Source organism: Phlebotomus argentipes, unplaced genomic scaffold, assembly GCF_947086385.1.
Source record: "Phlebotomus argentipes unplaced genomic scaffold, Phlebotomus argentipes genome assembly contig_75, whole genome shotgun sequence".
NCBI lineage: Eukaryota > Metazoa > Arthropoda > Insecta > Diptera > Psychodidae > Phlebotomus > Phlebotomus argentipes.
Window position 1 is genome coordinate 651,383 of NW_026776170.1, and position 21,387 is coordinate 672,769.

Here is a 21,387-nt window from a genome sequence, read left to right on the forward strand (position 1 = left end):
AATCTATGATAAAAGTGGTTTAAGTGAGAAAGAAGAGATTCTTCTACCGTACACTATGTTAAGGAATTGCAATAGATAGATGTTTACAGGGCGGGATGGGGGGAGGTAGATGTCGGCTGATAACCCCTTCCCTGCCACTGCGACTATATTGATCTATCCTATTTGCCGTACACATTTAAGCTGTATATTAAGCCCGAAATGAGATTTGACTTAAGTATCCAGGCTTCATGCGCTTGGAGCACGTATCCACCTAGAAATTTATGGTCTCCGTATCTGTATATTAGTCTCGGAGATCTTTTTCTGCGATATCGTTACCTCCCATTGACAAGTGTTTGTTTTTTAGTTGGCACATTGTCAGTTTGATGACCAACCAACATTGGTTATCAAGTCTATCCTTATATGCGACGCTGGCTGATGAACAATGGAATGGTGATGAGCTCCAAGATTATGCTCATGGACTTTAACTTGGGAAAGGCTGTCGACGATTGGCTTATCACCCACTCGCCATCCTGTCCGCTATTGCCAACAGCAGGGATGAGTCGTTTGTGGTGCAAAGATCCCTGTCCGAGCGCTTTAAGGGGTCGTTGAACTTCTCCGCGCCAACAATCATCAACAATCTGCTGTGAGAGCTTGGGCCTGCCTCGCTCAGCAGAACCGCTGTAAGGGAATGGTTCCCTGCCACGGATCTTGCACAGATTGGTCGGGTATGTGGCTACCGCTATGGATAGCGGCACTGGCGAGCGGTGTCACCACTGCAATCTGCCCCCGTGTTAGAAGGCAGGGTCAATGGGCTCCGAGATGTTGACTTGGCCTCCTGGACCCCTCGTTGCCTGATGTTAAGCCCACTCAGAGCCAAACAGCCTCAATGGCTAGGTTCTCCGCCCCCTCCAGCGTATGTTTTGAGCCACCAGTTCAGCGTCTCTCCCGCACCGTGAGTTCGCGAAATATACAACCAATGAAGGGACTTTTTTGTTGGGCAACTGCAATGTAATTCCCACCTGTTTGAACAGAAGAGCCCAGAAGTCATTTTTCCGGGCCTTGTCTTTTGCCCATAGCAGAGACCACTCTGACCTCTGTTTTGAGAGGTGACAGATCCTCCCGCTCCAGGCATGTGGTCAGGATTATTGACTTGTCTCTGAGAACAAGTACAGAAAAAAGGTTGAAAATTATAAATTTTACGTTAGCACATCTAATGACAGTCAGGTAAGTTTTTGTTATTTTAAGAAGTTACAGAATTTTATAAGAGCTCAAAAAGAAACCAAGTTCATTTAGATTTTATAAATAAAACTAAAGTTCAAGCTAAAGTTACACAGTATTCATAATAATAATATTTCCAACCGAAGCATTTTCCATATCCTTTGTCAAAAAAAATAATTGCTGAATAAATAATAGTTATTTATTTTTTATTGACAAAATGCGTCGTCATCGTTGAGGTAATTGAGGGTGAATTGCACAAATTATTGTCTCAGTTGCCTGGAACCAGAGTGTAAACCTCAGGTGTGGTGAAACAACCATAGGGGTCTACGCGATTCCCGTGTATATATTGTAGGTCTTTCGGGCGTGAGTACCTAGATACAGAAAAGAAACCATATAATTTCAGTCGATATAGTACATTCGAGACTGTAATGATGTGAGTACAGGACTTTTATTTTGACGATACGCGGTTTCCCACTATTGCGGCTCAATAGTCAGAAAAACTGTGCTATGTTCTAGCGTATGAATTTATTCTCATCATCAATTTTTCTATTTTTCTTGGATCACTTTTTAATAGCAAAAAAACTATTTTTTCTTTTATTTATCGTAGACCGGTTTGGACTGTCAAACCAGATGCACGCGGTGAAACTGAGGGGTCAGTTTTTCTATAAAATAAGTGGTTTAAAGTAACTAAGTGAAGTCAAAGTGTTACTTAAATCAGTGCTAAAGACAATACCTTCATTTTGAGTGAAAAAAGACACATCTAAACCATAGTGATTTAGTGGAAAAGTCGAGTTTGAGTCCGTGGGGGCTGACCGCATGGTCAACCTCTACCATGGGTGGCTCTACGACGAGTAGCAGAAAGAGACAGAATGTGAAAAGTGCACCTGATGTGACTGATGGAAAACGCAAAAAAGCAAATTTTGAAGTGCTAAATGATAATGACGATGGTGGAACAGTGTACAGTGATGCTTCCGCGATGACCATTGAAGAAATAGAAGAAGAAAAGCCCAAGAAAGCACCAAGAATGCCGCCAATTGTGGTGAAAAGTAAAATAGCAGACACTAAAAGCTTTTACGCTAATCTGAAAAAGCAAGTGGAGAACATCCACTTCCGCACCTTCAACACAACCAAGCAAATCTTCACATACACAAGTGAAGATTTTGCAAAGATCATCGAATGGCTGAAGTCCAACACGATGGACTACTACACATACACATTAAAGGCAGAGCTTTGCAAGAAACTCGTCTTGAAAGGACTGGACAAGGATCTGGAATATAAAGAGATCCTCGAAAATCTCCAGATGCAGCACAGTGGCATTTGTGACGTGAAGCAGATGCATATCATCCCGAAATACACAAAAAGCTCTCCAACCGAGAGCCCACAGACTGATCTCACACCACAAGCTGGACCATCCACCGCGACAGCTACACATACAAGAGTAAAACGTGTGAAAATTGGAGCATTTGTCGTGTACATCAAAAGAGAGTGCAACACAAGCGATATTATCAAAGACATTCGTCATGTCTTGGACCACGTGATTGCCTGGGAAAGGTACAACAAACGTGAGAATCCTGCCACGTTCTGCGGACGCTGCGCAAGATGGGGACACAGCTCCAGGAACTGCAATATGCCGATAAGGTGTCTGGTATGTAGCCAATCGCATATCGGTAAAACCTGCCTTTGAAAAAAGATGACATCCCAACCTGTGCAAATTGCAGAGGACAGCATGCAGCATCAAACCGAAAATGTCCCTCTTTTGAGGTCCATCGACAGGAGGAATCGACGTAACTCGACAAACTAATGAGGAACAACCCAAGAAACAGCCAGCCAAATCAACCGACAAAATCAACCCGTTCCAACACAAACACCTATATACAACCGAACATCTCCTACTCGGAGATGTTCAACAAATCCCGTGGGATCAATTCAAGCGGTGAGAATTCAACAAACGGTCAAAATTTCATCGAGAAAGAGATATCCGACCTTTTTGGAATCACAACTCTTCAACACGCACAAAAACTAAGATCATTCTTGCCAAAATACCGGCAAATGAATGATAAACTGGACAAGCAAATATCCTTAATAGGATTAATTTGCGAAATTTGTAAATAATGGATTCAGACATAAAAATATTAATTTTCAATACAAATGGCATAAGATATAAACTGAAAGAACTAGAAAAATTTCTGAATGATCAAAACATAGCTATAACTTTTCTTAACGAGACAAATTTAAAACCAAATCGAAAAATACACATAAACGGATATAATATTTATAGAAATGATGATATTCAAAATAGAAAAGGAGGATGTGCTATATGTATTAAAAAAACATTAAGAATAAACGAATAGATTTTCCAGAAAACTGTTTCTCGAATCCAGTAAGAATAAAAATATTCTTAAGAAATGACTGCTTCTCAATTGTGAATATATATCTTAAACCCAATGAGAAAATTAACATTGACGACTTGAAAAAAATACTGAGACTAGGAAATAAAATCATAATAGCAGGCGATTATAACTGTCGAAATAAGAAATGGCTCTGCCGTTCTACAAATAGAAACGCAAAAATACTATAAACTTTTTAAAAGACAATAATGAGAGAATTAAATTGTTTGCTCCCACCACCCCAACATATATACCAAATAGCACCAAAAAACCACATAATATTATTGATTTATTTATAAGTAAAGGAATTTCATTAACAACTTCAATATCTCATATTAATCTAAACTCAGATCATGCACCTGTAACATCAAAAATCAAAATTTGTAATGAAGAATTACATAGGTATTACTTGAAAAAGGCTAATTGGAGAAAATATAGAGAAATCTTAAATAACAATGTAAAACACACAGCCGACTTAAGCACAAAAGAAGCTATAGATAACAATATCACAGAGCTCACACATAAAATAACTGAAGCATTAGACAGTAGTGTACCAAAAATTAAACAATTTGAAGAAAAACTACCAGATTATATACTAAATACTATAACATACAGAAACAGAGTAAGAAGAAAGTTTCAGAAGACAAGAAATATGAAGAGGACAAGAAATTATTAAATAAGATCAATCTAATGATAAGAGAATCAATACGAAATTATACAAATAGTAAATGGGAAAGTAAATTAGAAAAATTTAAACCTTAGGGGGGTGGGAGCACAAAAAAGAATAAAATACAAAATGTAAGACCTGCTGATTCACATATATTTTTATATCAAATTATCTCTAAGCTCATTAAATTAAAAAAAAGAGTAACAAAACAATAGAAACAAATAGATTTTTGGAATATTGTAAATAGTAGAATTAAGCGATAAAACACTGTACATACTAAAAATGAAATAAACTTGTATATATGTCTTTTATTTAAAATTGAGATGTTATTGAACTTTGTATCGGGACTATCGATGGGAAATATATAAAGTATACAAAAACGGCTATTTCTTGATTTTCACACAATCCTTTTTTCAAAAATATATGTCTAGTAAATTATATTGTCTAATGAAATGAAATAAAAAATGCTGATAGTTACATATCGTTTATATTAAAATTTTTGTTTTTGGATATCAGGAGCATAAAACTGTACATTGGAGAGATTTTTTGTCGATTTCCGCGATACTTTGCTGTGTCAAAGGTATGAGGTGTATGAAGAGGGGAAAGATAACGGACGATTAAGGGCTTTTCGATCATACCCCACTTAGCATTAAAATTTGCGCGGTTTGCCTTAAACCGGTTAGCTCAGGCACGCGACAGCTTATAAGAGCAAAAGCAAAGAAAACTGTTAAAGCGTAATTTGCATCCACCGACATCTAAGTGTTGATGATCTACCTCCAGAGTAAAACAGTAAAAAGCCCTTTCATGGGTTGTATAAGATATCTTCCCCAGCTCTTATAAGAATGGAAAAAGAAACAAAGCACTCAAGACGCCAAACAGATTTGAATCAATTGCCGCTTGATATTTCTAGGAAGTTCATTCCAGAGAATCATCCCGTCAACAAACTGCGAGTTTCGGAGAATGTGGCTCCGAAATTATGGGGCTGACGCAAACGAAGTGTGTGAGAAATAAACTCGACAGCGCGTCACTTGAAGAAAAGAGGTAGAGTTTGGTAAGCCTGTCCCAGCACATGAAGATAGTATTAAGATATATGATCAAAAGGCCGGAGATTCAAAATAAATCTAATGCTGTTTGAATGCTGCAAGGAAAAGTCCCCAGAAAGATCCCTTCACTGATAAATGCTGACTCTTTAGATTACGAGGAAATGGAGCATGTGCGTGCACCAGTCTCACTCTGACGAACGATATACACCAAGCATTTCAGACGGATACAGTGAAAATAATCAACTCCTAGACACCTATAATAGGACATTTCCGATCGCATCCCATCTAAGGAGACAGAGACCACCTTCTGACTAGTTCGATTCTAATTAACTGATTGGAATAATTTTACACTTACTGGAATCGTCTCATGAACAGCCATGAACCGTTCAAACATCATCAGTTGATAAAACCACCGCTAGGGGCACTGAAGTCGCAAAAATGATATTCAAAAATTAAAAGCCTATTATCTAAAGAAAAAAAAAAACACTTGTATTGTATAAATAAATGTTATGTAGACTTGTATGTAGATCATTGGGGGTTTACATCCGTATAGGATTAATCAATCCAAATTATTCAAGATAATATTTAAATTTTTGACAATTATTTGTTATTAAATCTTCAATCACGACTGTTTACATTTCTTTCGCTTGCATTTTTATTTTATAGTCAACAATCATCTTAACCATATACCACTAAACTTGGGCCAGCGTGATTTGAAGGCTAATTTTGTTAATATTTTACAACTCACTATTTTGATGATGTCACGTAGTCGGTCCAACTGGTCAGCGTCGGAGCGTGTGGGCAAATAGCGCCCATCACAGCACACCAACACCCCTACAAGCAGAACAAGCACCGTACACTTTGACATCATTTTTGAGCCTTGTCATATTAATAACAGCCCTTTTATGCTTTATGCTGAGTTTGCGCAAATAAAAGCGGCCTGTTGGCGCCACTGACCATTGATCTTAGTAATGAAAACATAGGATTTTGCTTTAAGATTTTGCAGCGCTATATTATCGTTATATTTCATTTGCTTATTTTTGACTGAAAGTTCTCGAGACTTACCGATACAGATTTTCTTTTTTGCACAATTTCTGAGAAAAATTAGTTACAATCGGGTTATTATAGAATAATTAGTTCATATTACTCTTGCTTTCCCTCAAATTTTGTGGAAAAAATGATATTTCATGCATTTCCCAATGATATTTATTAAAAAATGTCGATACTAACCAATATTTCTACACGCTGGATAACTCTTTTATTTTTCGTGGACTTCTTAATCGTATTGACAACCGAGAAACAAAAAGTCAAATGGTATCCATATCATTTTAGAACGATTCGTTTTAATTAACATCATATTTAGACAAGGGGTGGTTAATGTGGGTTTTGAGTGCCACAGCATCTCCGTGCATCTCATCTTTCAATCTCTTTTTTTATTATTTTACTCAAATAATTAATTATTTGATTGATTAGAGAACATTAAGTTTCCTCAAAATTCGCCTTGACTGCATCTCGGACCAAGTGACACTGCATCTCCAACATATTAGTCACCCCTTGTAATTAGATCGCATTCTTTGACTATTGCTTAACTGCGTAGCCCTTAAGGCAGCTAAGATTTTGCATCCAACTTAAAATGAATTTAAATCTTCTGATTATGCAGTGATTTGCTTTGAATTGATTTTTACCTCTAATCGAGTTTGCCATATTCTGAGTTGTTACGGTTCCAACTTATCCTAGTAAGTTAAACAACGCGTTGAACTCAGTTTTTCTATTTTCCAGCATTGTACAGGATTTTTTAAAGATATCGTGACCAAACTGAAGTGGATTGAAGATTTCCACAAAAATGTAAAACCTCAATTAGTACGATTCTATGGGTTCGATACTAAAGCTATAGTTCATTTTGGAAATCACTCGATCTGGATTATTAAATTGTTCGAAAATTTTATTCCTGTAACCAGGTGGGCTTCAGAATTTTATAATGTTGATATAATAATAATAATACTGTAATAATAATATATGGGATCAGACGGAAGAGTTCGTGTTGCCACGTGTAGACAACAAAAGGATACTATCGGCGAACTCTACAAATTGCCGACCAGCACCTGTCAGAATACTTGTGCTATTCACTCTAAATTATTGAGGGAGAATGTCAGCTCTAACGTACGCAATATAACTCAACTTCCCGCCGACGCCGCGCGGTCGTCTCAAAGTGTGAGCCGTGTTTCACGAGGAACAATGAGCTGCTCTCCTCTGTGTTTAGCTGGGCGGCGGAGAACTCCTTGCTGCTTAACCCCAAGAAGTCACAAGCCTTACTCATACGCTCTGGTAGGCAACATCCCACCGCTTTCCCGATTTTCCTCAATGACGAGGCAATTCCCTACGTCCATAGGGCCAGAAATCTTGGAGTTAACTTCAATAATTCTTTGGCGTGGGACGACCACACTTCCTACATCTGTAAAAAGGTGAATTACACTTTTTTCTCGCTTCGAAGACACCATTTCTTTATTCCCCAGGGCGTTCGGCTGTTAGTCCGTCGTGCCCTTCTCCTTCCCGTCTTTTCCTATAGTGCATTATTATTTTTTTTCCTGGGATCAAGTCTCAATGCATCGCCTCATTGTCACTTTCAGCAACTGCGTTAGATTTATTTTCAATCTTCAGCCTTTCGATCATGTGTCCCAGTACTATCACCTTGTAATCTATAGTTAAACGTTTTTGAAATAATTTTTTTTTATTGTCTTGTCAATTCTTAATCTTTGTTTTTCCGCTTTTTTACTTTTCTCATAATTATCAAATTGTAAGAGGGGTAGGCCCTAAGCTTTTGCTCAATAAATTGAATTGAATTGAATTGAATTGTGCTGGGACAGGCTGACCAAACTCTACCTCTTTTCCTCAAGTCGCGCGCGGTTGAATTCATTTCTCGGACGCTTCGCTTACGTCAGCCCCATTATCTGGCTGAACTACTCGCGCCTGGCTCGTCTGTCAGGTCTACGAGTCACGTTGTGCCGACCTCGCAAAGCCGCATCCTCCGAAACTCTCTTTTTGTTGACGGGGTGATTCTCTGGAATTAACTTCCCAGAGATATCAAGCGGCGGTTAATCCAAACCTTTTTGGCGTCCTAACTGCTTTTTTTCTTTTTTTTTCTCATTATGTAAGGGATGGGGAAGAAAGCTTATACAACCTATGAAAGAGCTTTTCCACCGTTTTGCTCTGGAGGTTGGTCATCAACACTTAGACGTCGGTGGACGCAAAGAACGCTCACAAAAGCTTTGTACTTATGTATGGGCGAATTAATAAACATAATAATAATAATAATAAAGTCATTCCGACGAGGGACGACTTGGGTCGCAAATCACAAACTAGATTTGAGCCTTACTTCGGATGTTTTCCGTCCATGAGATGTACCGCCCAATGGGGCATTCTAGCTATATGACATTAGTTTATCCCATTAATTTGTCTACGTTACGATGCAACGCGCGATAAATAGAGAAAATATAAAAAGAACTTCAATCCTCAATACCGCCATTTGTCTAAGTGGCATCAAATCCAACAAACGCTAATTCGTTTTAGACTTCCTTTGGTCGCACGCACATTTCCAACTTCCATTGCGAAACTCTAATCATTATTCATCAATCCCTGTAATGCAAGTGAAATTCCCAGAGAAAATGGTGGACAACTGCTGAGGAATCGTTTACGGTCGCTTTAATGGCGTCGAGAGAATTTCGCGATCAGTTCAAGACAGATATTCTCAAAAAGATCTTTTTCTCAAGGTATTTATTCCTTCAAGAAACAGAAGGCAACTAAAATATTTTCGTTTGGGCTTTTATTCCGATAACTCAAGTTAGGGTCAGAGTAAGGGCCGACGTGACAGGCACTCCGCTGCTGTGTTCGTACAGTAATCTGCCAAGTTGTAATGGTACCTCCTCACGACGGCCTCCGGGTATTGTTTGTCATTAACGCTTCATCCCACATGCACATTTCCGGACAGAGATAACTCTGATACGTTGTATGGGAATATGTGATTCTGTTTCGGCCAAACATTTTTGTAACTATGTGTGTGATGAAACAAAGGCCAAGAAAAGCTCAACTCCTTTCCACTCTGTGACAGAGTGAAAAAGGAGTTGAGCTTTTCTTGGCCTGTATGGGAATAAATCGAGTAGATAGGAAAATTGATCATTCCGCCTATTAAAACACACTAATCACCTACCGTTAAATATACCAACCTAGTGAGGTTAACGTAATCCACTGAAGACACATAATTAACAATTCTGATCTAAATCATCTGTATTTAAAGGTAAATTTGACTTTACAGTAACTTGAAGTACCTTGGTTCAGTAATGAATGAGGTCGATTAGAGGTTGGCGGCGGGTGGTAGGTGCTACTTCTCACTCTTACCAGTGTTCCAGAAACATCGCATGGTTAACTAAGGTCAAGATCTGTAGAACCATCTTATGGCCTGGAAGTGGCATTGGTATTTTTCTCAAGTTGATTGTATTTTATTACCTTCAAATGGCGCGTTCGACCTCTTCCACGGCTGGGCTGCAAGAGCGAGTTATATCTCTCACCCTTTATGTAACCCATTGGACTAAATTTCAGTTTTAAACAAATTTCTCTAAATTTCCTGTTCTAAACTTTCGTGACGCATTGCAACGCGTAACAGGCATCACTTCACCGCACGGAGGAGATAAAATTGCAGATCTTTCAGAGATGGATTCTGAGAAGAATACACTGCCCGATTCAGGCCGCGACTTCAATGGAATTTTGGTTCTGGATGGACCACGAGCTGGAGGAACTTTATAGTGAACGGAAATTGCTGCCGCTATTCGGGTAAGAAATCCAGGATGGTTCGAACACCTTTATCGCATGCTTGACGAGCGAATTCCCAGGAAACAGCCCATGGAGTCGGAACTCTTGCTCGGGACCGAGGAAAAGAGGTCATTTCCGGACAATTTGAATAATCGCAGTAGGTAATATCCTTAAAGTCCTGAAAGTGTTGCGCCGCTGACGGACGTTTATAAGGTTGAATCGCGGAGAAAGGAGAAATATTAAAAATCGGTAAGACAGCCATGGCCCTTATAGGGACGAAGGGCCACTTAAGTGAATAAGTAATTAGACAGCCTAGATGATGCCCAAGTCCAATGTTCCTCTAATTATCTCTCATTTGGGATCTTATTAAAAACAATTGGTCTAAACATCAGCCATAACATTAATTCTGGCGCAAAAATGATCTCATTTCCATTACAATTGGAAGTTTTGAGCCAAACACTGCTTTCTAATTATTACAAAATGTAATATTGGTGTTTATATAGGCTAATTAACTAGAATGGAGAATAGTTATCAAGAATGGTATGATTCTTCCAGAAAGTGGAGAAATGTGTTATGCATTTTTATTCTTTCTGATGATGTATCCGAATCTCTATCAATTTAATTCTCGGAAAGCTCGAGACCAATTTTCTACTAAAATTATATAACGAATATTTGTTAGTAGGTAAAATTTCATAATGTTAAAGGCATATTTGCCGTAATTATTTGAGCATTTATGGAGTAAAACAAAACCGCATATTTATTATTGTTGAGCGAATGTCCCATGAATTCGGAAATATTTGGCAAATAATATCGTATATTATCAGTCAATGTATTTCTACGCTACCTTTATCGAAATTCTCTGCCCAAAGGGAATAAATCTTCTTGCCATGCGCCTGAAAGTTAAATATGCACTCGCATGACTATATGCCACAAAGAATTTTAATTGCTACGGCTTGCTATAAAAGGTCGAAGGTGCGCGATGACAACTTGGAGAAGTTTTACGCAGATATGCCTCTACTGCTGGGCTAAGTGTTTAAGAAATCTCACCCTCAATCTTTCTTCTCTCCATCCAGTCTTGTAGCGTAATTGGGAGCGCACTGAAGTACCAATTCAGGGGTCCCGGTTCGAGACCGGGCAAGACATGTGGTTGGAAAAGATTTTTTTTCGGCCACTGTCTTGTCCGAGATAAGTGAAGAAAGGTTGAGGGTGAGATTTCTTAAACAACTTGGAGATTACGTTTCCCACTTTTTTTGTGAATTGCATCGAGATTGTACAGACTGTTAAATTGTTTAAATTAAAATGTTTCCGATCTTAAATTGTTTCCTGTGGACAATTCAACGCATCCATGACGAATTTACATGAAAAGCGTGTAAAAACGAAAACTACGCGTAACACACTAGTTTTCACTTCCGTAATTTTTGTAAAAAAATCATCCAATTACCATGATATTCACAGTAAAATGTACTAAAATTTTCGATTACTAAGATTTTTGTCTTTATAAAACGATGATGGAAAAATATGTTTCTTTTTTTATTAAATATTTGAGAGGTTTCGCAATTTTTTCATACAAATCTTCGAACATTTGCGTGTTTCACTTGAATATGACGTCGTTCAAACGATTCTCAAAACTGAGCGATTTTACCATTATCTCGTTGAAGAAATATTCTACTAATTTCCACTATCCAATCCATTTTTACAGGTACAAAGCAGCATTTTAAGGTGTTCTTCGGAAGTAAATACTAAATAGTACTTCGTCATTTTATACACTGGTTAATACTTGTAAACATAGTTCTTCAATTTTTATATTATAGAAAAGTTAAGAGCAACTATTCGTAATATGCTGAATTTTAGACTGCAAATGATTTACATAAAAAGGAAAAGTTTAAGTATAGATTAAAAGTAAAAAAAGATCATAGAGATATAGTCATGAACATAAATTCGATTTCTTTTTAGCAATCATAACAACTCATAGGTAATACAAATTTTATTGTGACACATTTGAAGTTGGATAATTCTATAACCACAGTATGAAAAGACGAACATATAAAATAGAATAACAAAAATATCAGAAACATTTCCAAACCAGAGAGTTTGTATAATAAAAAAACCTAGAAAGTAAAGTAGGAATTAAACTGCTAAAAATTGTGTTGTGACTGGGCATTTGAGAATATAAGTCTCACTAATAAAGTTGAATAAAAAACTTTATGATTTTCAGTGAATAGCATCTGGGTCCAATAAACAATGATACAAAAAATAAAACACAGTTAATTGTGACACATCTCTAATCTTATATGTAATCATAATACAACTCCCCCCCTTACCAAAAGTCTATTTCTTAATTAATATATTTTGCGGTTTTCTCTCGCTGGCAATCTTATGCAAAGGCATGTTCAATCTACATACAGAGTTTGCCTTCTTGTTCCATTGTTCTTTTTGGATACACAGCCTTCGCCAAATAACATCATCACTTAATCTGTGTATACGATATACTGGGAATTTGTCTCAATTGTTGGCATTTCCAATTTTACGTATCCAGGTGGAGTGACCACTACATTATGCCGTCCACCAGATCCTATGTTGCGTCTGTAATATGTGAAAATTCTCATTATTTTTATATTTTACATTTATTTACATATACTCCAGAAACATTCTATAATAGTGGAAATAAACCTGAAAGCCCTAGTACTATTGAAAAATGATATGGTGTAGAAGATTTGAGAAAAAACATGACTTGGCATGCATAATTCTAAGGTTTATTAGTTTTTCAAACTATTTGTAGTGAAATTGTCTTGCGCTATGTCTCTGTATATAAGAGATGGTGTTAGAAACCAAAAGTGGGTGGTAGGCAACTGACATTTGCCGCCGTGAAACAAAACACGTCAACAAAGGTGACATCGTCACTGAAAGATCTCCGGGACTAAATATACAGATACCGGGGATGGAAGAGACGAAGCTTCGGAGCATTCTGCTTACCGCGAGAGGCAGTAATGCACCGGTAGACCGTAAAACTCTAGCCACAAAATCTCATTGCGGGCTTCCAGCAACCCAAATGTGATCGACTGATCTCTGAAGAGGGCCACAATAGACCAAAAAATATAGTCGCAGTGGCAGGGAAAGGGGACGAATAGACGACACCCTTCCCCAACCCGCAAAAACTAAATCTAATCTATACAACGGATTAATCTTTAAAAAAATTCCGTCAGTCAAACAAAAAGAACGGCGCGCATACAATTAACAAAGTACCTTCCGATTACTTAATATATTTGAAATAATTTAAGGTTAGGTAACAATATTAGAATAATAATAAAACATATTTAACTATGGATAATCCGCTATATTTTCTATTATATTCAACTAAATACTCACTTGGCTTTAGCATGTGTCAGTATATGTGATTTGAGATTAGTCGATTGGGCAAATTTCTTGTTGCATCCATCAAATGGGCATACATAGGGACGATCACCCGTGTGGATGCGGACGTGGGTTCTGTAAAGCAATAATAAAATAATTATGTGAAATAAAAAACATGCCAGTATGTTACCTGAGGTTAAAGTCCAGAGAGAAACGCTTCCCACATCCGTCAAAAGTACACTGGAAAGGTTTTTCGCCAGTATGGACTAGCTGATGACGTTTTAGCTTGCTACTCTCAACAAAGGCTTTACCACATTCTGCGCAAACATGAACTCGCGGTCCGTGCGTGTGAAGATGTTTTCTCATAGCGCTATTATCCCTAAACATCTTGTTGCAACCCTTATGTGGGCACGCTAAAAGCAATTGTTACACAATCGTCAGTAAACACAATAAACTAAATGCTCTCAATCTAACCTATGGTACGATCTGTTGAGTCCTGCAAGCTTTGGGTTGACTTTTTGAACTTTAACTTATGACCAGCAGGCCGAGCGAACTCTGCCAACTGTTTGGGATCAGAGAGATCGACACCAGGTACACAATCCTGGCTACTGCTTATCTTTTTGCCTGTCATATATTCGGTATAATCAGGGTCGGGTTCTGGAGTTGAATCCTCGTCTGTGTCGGATGCTCCGGATGCCCACATAGTTACACTGAATTCTCCATCCATAGTTTTGATTTGCACTTGCTTCTGTTCCCATCGACGTGATTTCCCCGTACCGAATTGGGGTCCAACTAGTTCTGAAAGATTTAAGAACAATGTATTGCTGTACTCGTTGCTTTTTTTTTATTATTAGGAGCGGGAATTTACTATACAACTATAATTTACGATTGAGCAAAATAACAGATCTTGCAAAATCGAGAAAAATGACGCCCTATCATCATTATCAGGTTTGTAGCATATAAAATGTAACAGATACGATGTTTATATTAACGACATGTGTTTGTTACTAAGAGAAAGAGTTTTCAGATGACTTACAAAGTGTGAAAAATTTACCATTTTCAAAAATTCTAATCTATTTAAAAGGTTTTTTTTTTAATGAAAACATGAAGTATGGAATATTGATTGTAATGTTAATGATTTGATTCATATTTTAAACAAATAATTTACTTTGAACGAAAACATAGATGGGGAAAGATTATGTGTATCCTTGTGCTATATTCAGGACCACATTGTATTACTTAATTACACATATAAATATACTGTATGGCTAAGGGCACGGAGGAGGAACTGAATGTTATATCGCTAAGAAAAAGGGAGTAGATTCAGAAATTAAAGTAATGAACTTCCATACCAATACAAAGAAAAAAAGGAAAGATAATATTGACATAAAAATAATAATAATAAAAGAATGAAAAATAGTAATGATTTTTGACAACCTCATATATTATAAATGAATATATACAAATTACAAATATATTAGGACAATTCAGATTACTAAAAGGATACAAATAAGCGTTACAAGTGTTTGAAAAATTAAATTAGTATAAATAAGAAATTTTTTTGTAGATATTAAATAAAAATTTTCTTTAGTGAAGGAGGGAGATGTAGCATGAGAAAGATACAGTGTAAGAAATATGCGCAATAGGTTATATCTTGGGTAATCTAAAAAGCGCGGATTTATCAACGTAGTATAACTGAAGGAAGATGTGAAGGCGATTTTTTTTTGTGTTAATCAGTCGGATATTGAGATTTGAGAATAAAACACGGAGCGGACTTATTTTGCTTCGCTCGCTTATATTCTTCTAATCGACGTTTCGGAGAAACTTTGTCTCCTTTTTCAGGGATATAGGAATTTAGAGTCAAACAGCTTGATAGGGATCTCACTACTTGGTGCACTCCAATACTCTTTCCCACATTCTCTACACTCAATTGAGTTGAATTTATTTCAGTAATAAACTCAACGTTAGCACGAACAGTTTTATATTCCGCAATTGTAATTAAAGAAACGGCTCTTTTTGTGCAGTCAGCTTTAAATTTGTGAATAACAAATGAACACAAAATTTTTTTAATTGTTAAAAAAAAATTTTTCAATTCACTTAAAAAAAATTCATATATGAAACGGTGAACTTAAATTTTGTCCTTGGTTTTGCCCCTTAATAGTAGTTTGTGAATCACGTATTTATCGTGAATGAAGAAAAACTTTATTTAAAATAGATCAACAAAATTTGAAAATCTGGTATCGATATCTGAATAGAGATCGACAAGAGGTAGGCGCCGGAAAGTATATGTTATTTTGCACTCTTGTCAGTATTCCAGTCCCAAAAAGTCTCATTGTCAACAAAGTTTAAGATCTACAGGATCATCGTGAAGCCAATGTTCGCATATTGCCTGAAAGTAGCACCATTCAACCGCACGGAGGAGATAAAACTGCAGATCTTTCAGAGATGGATTCTGAGAAGAATACACTGCCCGATTCAGGCCGCGACTTCAATGGAATTTTGGTTCTGGATGGACCACGAGCTGGAGGAACTTTATAGTGAACGGAAATTGCTGCCGCTATTCGGGTAAGAAATCCAGGATGGTTCGAACACCTTTATCGCATGCTTGACGAGCGAATTCCCAGGAAACAGCCCATGGAGTCGGAACTCTTGCTCGGGACCGAGGAAAAGAGGTCATTTCCGGACAATTTAAATAATCGCAGTAGGTAATATCCTTAAAGTCCTGAAAGTGTTGCGCCGCTGACGGACGAAAAATCGGTAAGACAGCCATGGCCTTTATAGGGATGCCCTCAAAGAGTGGCCCTTAAAGGACCACTTAAGTAAGTAATAAAGTTTTAAATCAGAGATATATCCAAATCGGTATGAATATTGATCTTTAATTAAAAAAAAAACTGAAATTTCGAGTATTTTAGTGTTCGGAAGAATGCCGTTCATTTCACTCATTCACTTCCCAAAACAACCTTAAAATTTATACATATTTACTATGGGATCGTCTATTTCACTTCTAAACTAATTTGCTCACCTCCATTGCCTACATTTTGAATTGAAGTAATGGAGGTGTTATCCTCCGTCTTCACAGCGCGTCGACGAATGCGAGCAGTGTTCAAAGAGGACGCTGCAGACTGTTCAGTTGAGGTTCCAATATAAATGTCGCTATTAAGACTGGTAACGTCACTGTAGACGCTAAGGTCAGCTGGAGTGTCGATCACCTCCTCATGGCTTTGCAGATCCCCTGCTATCTCATCATTCATATGGTGCATAAGGAGACCCTGGCTGTCTTCTGTCTCACATGTTACTTCCTCGTACTGCTCATCGCCCACACTCACCTCATAATCTTCATAGTGGACACCAATATTATTGAAATCTGCTTCGACAACCTCCACAATATTTGAGTCTGAAATCTCCACTTCGCACATTATATCCTGGCCACTCATTTTCGTTGGCGTCGTGGGAGAGGCAACACACGCTGCCACTCGCTACTTCAAGTACTTTGTTGAATGATTTATGGCGTCACCAAAGGAAAATATATAAAATAATGGTAGATAGACACAAAATTCCTTTTCCATTCGCACTAATGGCTGTATACTCACAATTCTTGTGGAAGGCTGGCGTCTCGAGTACCCAATAAAGCAATATCTTATTTTGAAAATACAAGCAATTGACAAGCAAATGCTGTCATGTACTATATCAGACAAATCTATATTTGTCCCTGGAACCGCACTATTCTACGCGCCACATTATCACATGAATTTATTTTTGATTCGTATTATGTAGCATCCAACATGGAATTGAAGGCTGAACAAGAATATATTTGGTTATGTCTCAATTGAAACATTGAGGCTTTTTATATCGAAAACCGCAGTAATCAAGTTTTATTGATTAAATCGTGATTTATTAGTATCCGTAGCGTTTATATCGAGACACAAGCACTTCGGTCGAATTCGACGGAAAACTAAATCGTTTTTCAACCAAACACCCAATTGCTAATGAGTATGTGTAAGAATTTGAGATGGTGTACCACTTTAATACGACATGGATTACAAATAGACGTCAAGCGAATAATCCCCATTGAAATGTGAATTATTCGCATTATTATTAAAGTCACGATTGCTCTCGATTTAAGTTCGAGCTGTTGCAATATAATGAGCCTCATTCAATAGCAACCATTTGGGAAACAAAAAAGATTAGACATGTCGACAATAAGGACAAATCGTATATCGTGTCCACTGAACTGAATTAAAATGTAAAAACGTAAACACAGCGATTATCGGGGCAGCGGATTGCGCCTTGCGAGATATCGTAAATTCAGACGCTTTTTCAGACTATTACAGGTTCGTTCTTTTGTTCTCAAAAGTGTGAAAATCCTTATGGTGACTCTTGTGTGAGTCTCTATGAGAGCTTACTCATCTCTGCCCCGGTATCGGAAAGTGTATTTAACAGTGATTTTTATACCTACAGGCGTCTGCGCTGCAGCAAGCAAAAGTCTGTCAGCCCATCTGCAGCTATTCAGTGGCTGATGGATGTATTCGCGTGAACATAAGTGATTTTGGTGAATCAATCGCATCCGAGATAAGAGTAAGTTGGAGAATTTAAAAGGAGGGGCGTTATAAATATTTATATTACCCAGCTTACCAAAATTGCGCATTGACGTCAGTGCAGTTTGATATACAATTGACCATGATTGTCCTGGTTGGGCAGAACTCTGAAACGACAGGTGTTTTTTACTCATGTCAAACTTATTCCTAATTCCATTTTCACTAATATCTCTCTGAAATTTTCTTACACAATGGAGCTCATATAAACAAAAATGAAATAATTTCTTTTAAAAATATATAGAATTTAGTGGGGTTATAGGGTTTGGTCACGCAAGTAAGTTCAGCCTAAAAATTTGTCTGCATAACAATCTCTGTAGATCGACGTGCATATATTGAGATAGGCTTTTCTTACTTGAAATTGATGAACAAGAATTCCCTTCGATCGGACGTGCCCATCTGCCCAATTCATAACGGTTCAATGTCAAAACTTTATAAGCGAGGGATTTTTTGCAAATCAACATGACTTTTCTCGGCTTAATTGGAACTTTAGACACAATTTATATCCTCATAAAGCATATTGTGGCTATTAAATTGGATTTTTCTGCTCACCGATAAAGTTAACTTTATTCATATTCTAACGTCAATATTTTGGCTGATTGATGTCTCTACTGGTGTCCGTATATTCTGTTTGAGCTTGCCATCTTATCATCTCGCCACATTGGTGAGATGGAAAGTGCTTCAGGGCACTCTGGCAAGTTCAGAAAAAATTGTTTCGCAACGAAAAATGAGCAAGCATAAGAATAACTTAAGAGAACAGAACTTTTATTTCAAATATGAAATAGAAATTTGGTCACATTTCTAACATTAGTGTTTATTCAGTTTTAGGTTTATTTTCAAAGGTAATATTTTACTGTACTAAAAACTTACTCTGGCTTATTCGATCTTCAACTACTCTCTATGCTCGATACCTGTAAGGCACACCGGGTAACTTAGTATGTAATGAGGATGAAGATTCACAGCACCGACCTAAAATATGAGTTTATTGTTTTATTGATATACGCTATTGTTTGATGAGTGTGTATAATTACACTGCGATGTTGGATGCATTAGATGATATCATACTATTTGAGCATTCATTCTATTTTGTGGTGTTGCATCAACAAGACGCTTTTTCTTACTCTGTGAAGGAAACTTAAACATTATCCAGAAATTTTCTTCTGGACCCCTTAACTTGCTGAGTATTTTTTATTAATTGATTGGGGCTGCCAAACTTATCCGCAGATACTCAACTATGGCAACCATTGACGGTCGTCCGGCCCAATATGGCATCTCATTGAAACAATTACGTGAGTTAATGGAACATCGTGGGCGTGAAGGAATAGCACGCATTGGAGAGTTTGGTGGTATTCAGGATCTTTGTAAGAAACTTTATACAAGTCCCAATGAAGGTTTAAGCGGGTCACGAACTGACACTGAGCACAGGCGTGAGACATTTGGTTCTAATACTATCCCACCGAAACCGCCTAAAACTTTCCTGCAACTTGTGTGGGAAGCGCTACAAGATGTCACACTTATCATACTCGAGGTGGCAGCACTCGTGTCCCTGGGGCTATCATTCTACCAGCCTGCAGATGAAGATCAGGGTGAGTAACTAAAATTCATAGCTACATAGAGACGAATGATGGTTCGGCTACACTTATTTAATTGATTCCGTTTACCCTACACAACACCAAATTAAAAATGAATCTGAGATCAAATATGAAATTAGGTTAAAGGTGAGGTTTCTAACCACTCAGATAGGAGTTAGGGCTCTTCTGCATAAGCTTTCATTAATAGATATTTAATTTTCCATGCGGCGTTCACACTTCATAGAATTCACATACAATTACAGTTAAATGAACTAGCATGGTAAAATTTGGATCAGCGGGACAAGATGGATAGATAGATAGATATTTATTCCCAACACAGTAAATAGACACCCACATTCACGCCATCAGCGAAAGCAGAGGCCAAACATGCAGTAATATCGGTATCTACCATAGGGTACTAGAATTACTCCCATTATTCTTTCAATAAAGGCGAAAAGCGAGGTTTCTCAGAAGCTATTAATTAAATTCACTTTATCAGTCGCGAACAATATTTTATTCATAACGTTATCTACATTTGGTTAATGATGAATTAGAAAGTTTAATAATATTTGATTCATATAACTGCATAGATTAAAATAAATTCAGATCTAAATTAACCCAAAATTTGATTTCCGTGATATATACAGTCTCATTGAGATCTGAGCAGTAAGATAATTTTAATAAATCTAATCTGAGATGTTATGAACATGGACAAATGAAGTTCAAATTTTATTAGGGTTGGCTTCAATGCAGCCAAATCCTTTGCTACCACTCTTCGCTGCGTTCCCTTCTCCTATCGATATTGTACTGATTCACTCCGCGATCACGAGAAGACTGATTTGTGCTCACCTCCGCGCCACCCTCAGTGCTGCCTCTACCGTCTAATGCTAACAGCGAGGATCACGTCAGAAAGAGAAGGCTTCGCCTAATACAGTGATGCTCCCACTAGAAGATCTCCAGAGATACCAATTTGGCGGACTTAGTGTTTGCCGATTGGCATAGGGAATTTGATCTACACAAATATATAACTGTGGTACATATGTGGTACATTTAGTGACAAACTTACATTGAGAATGAATGCTCTAAACCAATTAAAATTAATGATTCACTTATTTAATATGAAGTTAAAAAATACTTTCTTATACAGCTACCGCTGCCATTGCTGACGAAGAAGATCACCACGGATGGATCGAGGGTCTTGCTATTCTAATATCCGTGATCGTGGTGGTGCTTGTAACTGCTTTCAACGATTACTCAAAAGAGCGACAATTTCGCGGCTTGCAGAGTCGTATCGAGGGTGAGCATAAGTTTAGCGTGATTAGGGGCGGCGAGGTGCGTCAAATTAGTGTTGGAGACATCGTAGTCGGTGACATATGTCAGATAAAGTACGGCGATCTCTTACCGGCTGACGGAGTGCTGATTCAAAGCAATGATCTCAAGATAGACGAGTCATCCCTTACTGGCGAATCAGATCACGTTAAGAAAGGCGAAAACTACGATCCGATGGTGCTCAGTGGTACGCATGTTATGGAGGGCAGTGGAAAGATGCTTGTTACAGCTGTGGGAGTTAACTCGCAAGCTGGTATCATCTTTACATTGCTTGGTGCCGCAGTAGATCAACAAGAGGCAGAAATGCGTAAGATGAAGAAAGGTACGTGTATAGTATTCTGCAGATTGTATTAGAAGCTTTTCGTGGTAAAAGATGTACAAAGAGATACCTTTTCAAAACTTTTAAATGAAAGTAATTTGCGGAAACCTTCACTATAATTGTCTATT

At 37.6% G+C, this 21,387-nt stretch overlaps 3 protein-coding genes and 1 long non-coding RNA gene across 10 annotated transcripts in view; 2 read left to right on the forward strand and 2 right to left on the reverse strand.

Moving 5' to 3' along the window:
• Positions 1-1,931: 1,931 nt before the first annotated feature.
• Positions 1,932-4,722, forward strand: LOC132257006 (uncharacterized). Its single transcript, XM_059753669.1, has 2 exons — positions 1,932-2,842; positions 2,916-4,722. Exons 1-2 carry the CDS (start codon positions 2,030-2,032, stop codon positions 2,955-2,957), a joined length of 855 nt encoding a protein of 284 aa, XP_059609652.1. The 5' UTR covers positions 1,932-2,029; the 3' UTR covers positions 2,958-4,722.
• A 7,344-nt stretch (positions 4,723-12,066) lies between these two features.
• LOC132257060 (transcriptional repressor protein YY1-like) lies at positions 12,067-17,440 on the reverse strand. Its single transcript, XM_059753769.1, has 6 exons — positions 17,039-17,440; positions 16,471-16,936; positions 13,923-14,246; positions 13,639-13,861; positions 13,464-13,583; positions 12,067-12,680 (listed from the first exon to the last, which is right to left on the reverse strand). The coding sequence occupies exons 2-6, from the start codon at positions 16,880-16,882 to the stop codon at positions 12,566-12,568; spliced, it is 1,194 nt and encodes a 397-aa protein (XP_059609752.1). The 5' UTR covers positions 16,883-16,936; positions 17,039-17,440; the 3' UTR covers positions 12,067-12,565.
• A 142-nt stretch (positions 17,441-17,582) lies between these two features.
• The window catches only part of LOC132257059 (plasma membrane calcium-transporting ATPase 1), a 37,160-nt gene continuing 33,355 nt past the window's right edge, over positions 17,583-21,387 (forward strand). For 3 of the 7 annotated variants that reach the window (XM_059753767.1, XM_059753762.1, XM_059753768.1), the window contains exons 1-4: positions 17,583-17,779; positions 17,907-18,023; positions 19,265-19,626; positions 20,759-21,262. In XM_059753767.1, the coding sequence (XP_059609750.1) occupies positions 19,275-19,626; positions 20,759-21,262 (856 nt within the window). In that variant the 5' untranslated portion in view covers positions 17,583-17,779; positions 17,907-18,023; positions 19,265-19,274. Of the gene's footprint in view, positions 17,830-17,897; positions 18,024-19,264; positions 19,627-20,758; positions 21,263-21,387 lie in introns of those variants that run through there. The other 4 variants (XM_059753763.1, XM_059753766.1, XM_059753761.1 and 1 more) reach the window with 4 other exon arrangements.
• On the reverse strand, positions 17,858-18,974 carry LOC132257061 (uncharacterized). The gene is made up of 3 exons (XR_009468237.1): positions 18,911-18,974; positions 18,081-18,150; positions 17,858-17,961 (listed from the first exon to the last, which is right to left on the reverse strand). It is a non-coding gene; the product is annotated as an uncharacterized LOC132257061 (long non-coding RNA).

What these genes read in the sequence shown, in the direction of transcription:
- LOC132257006 (XM_059753669.1), top strand. Translation starts at nt 2,030, where the DNA reads ATGGGTGGCTCTACGACGAGTAGCAGAAAGAGACAGAATGTGAAAAGT. An exon ending in ATATGCCGATAAGGTGTCTG is followed by an intron (nt 2,843 to 2,915) that starts GTATGTAGCCAA and finishes TGCAAATTGCAG; the next exon opens with AGGACAGCATGCAGCATCAA.
- LOC132257060 (XM_059753769.1), bottom strand. Translation starts at nt 16,882, where the DNA reads ATGAGTGGCCAGGATATAATGTGCGAAGTGGAGATTTCAGACTCAAAT. An exon ending in TCTCTGGACTTTAACCTCAG is followed by an intron (nt 13,584 to 13,638) that starts GTAACATACTGG and finishes ATTGCTTTACAG; the next exon opens with AACCCACGTCCGCATCCACA. An exon ending in CTGACACATGCTAAAGCCAA is followed by an intron (nt 12,681 to 13,463) that starts GTGAGTATTTAG and finishes CACATATTACAG; the next exon opens with ACGCAACATAGGATCTGGTG.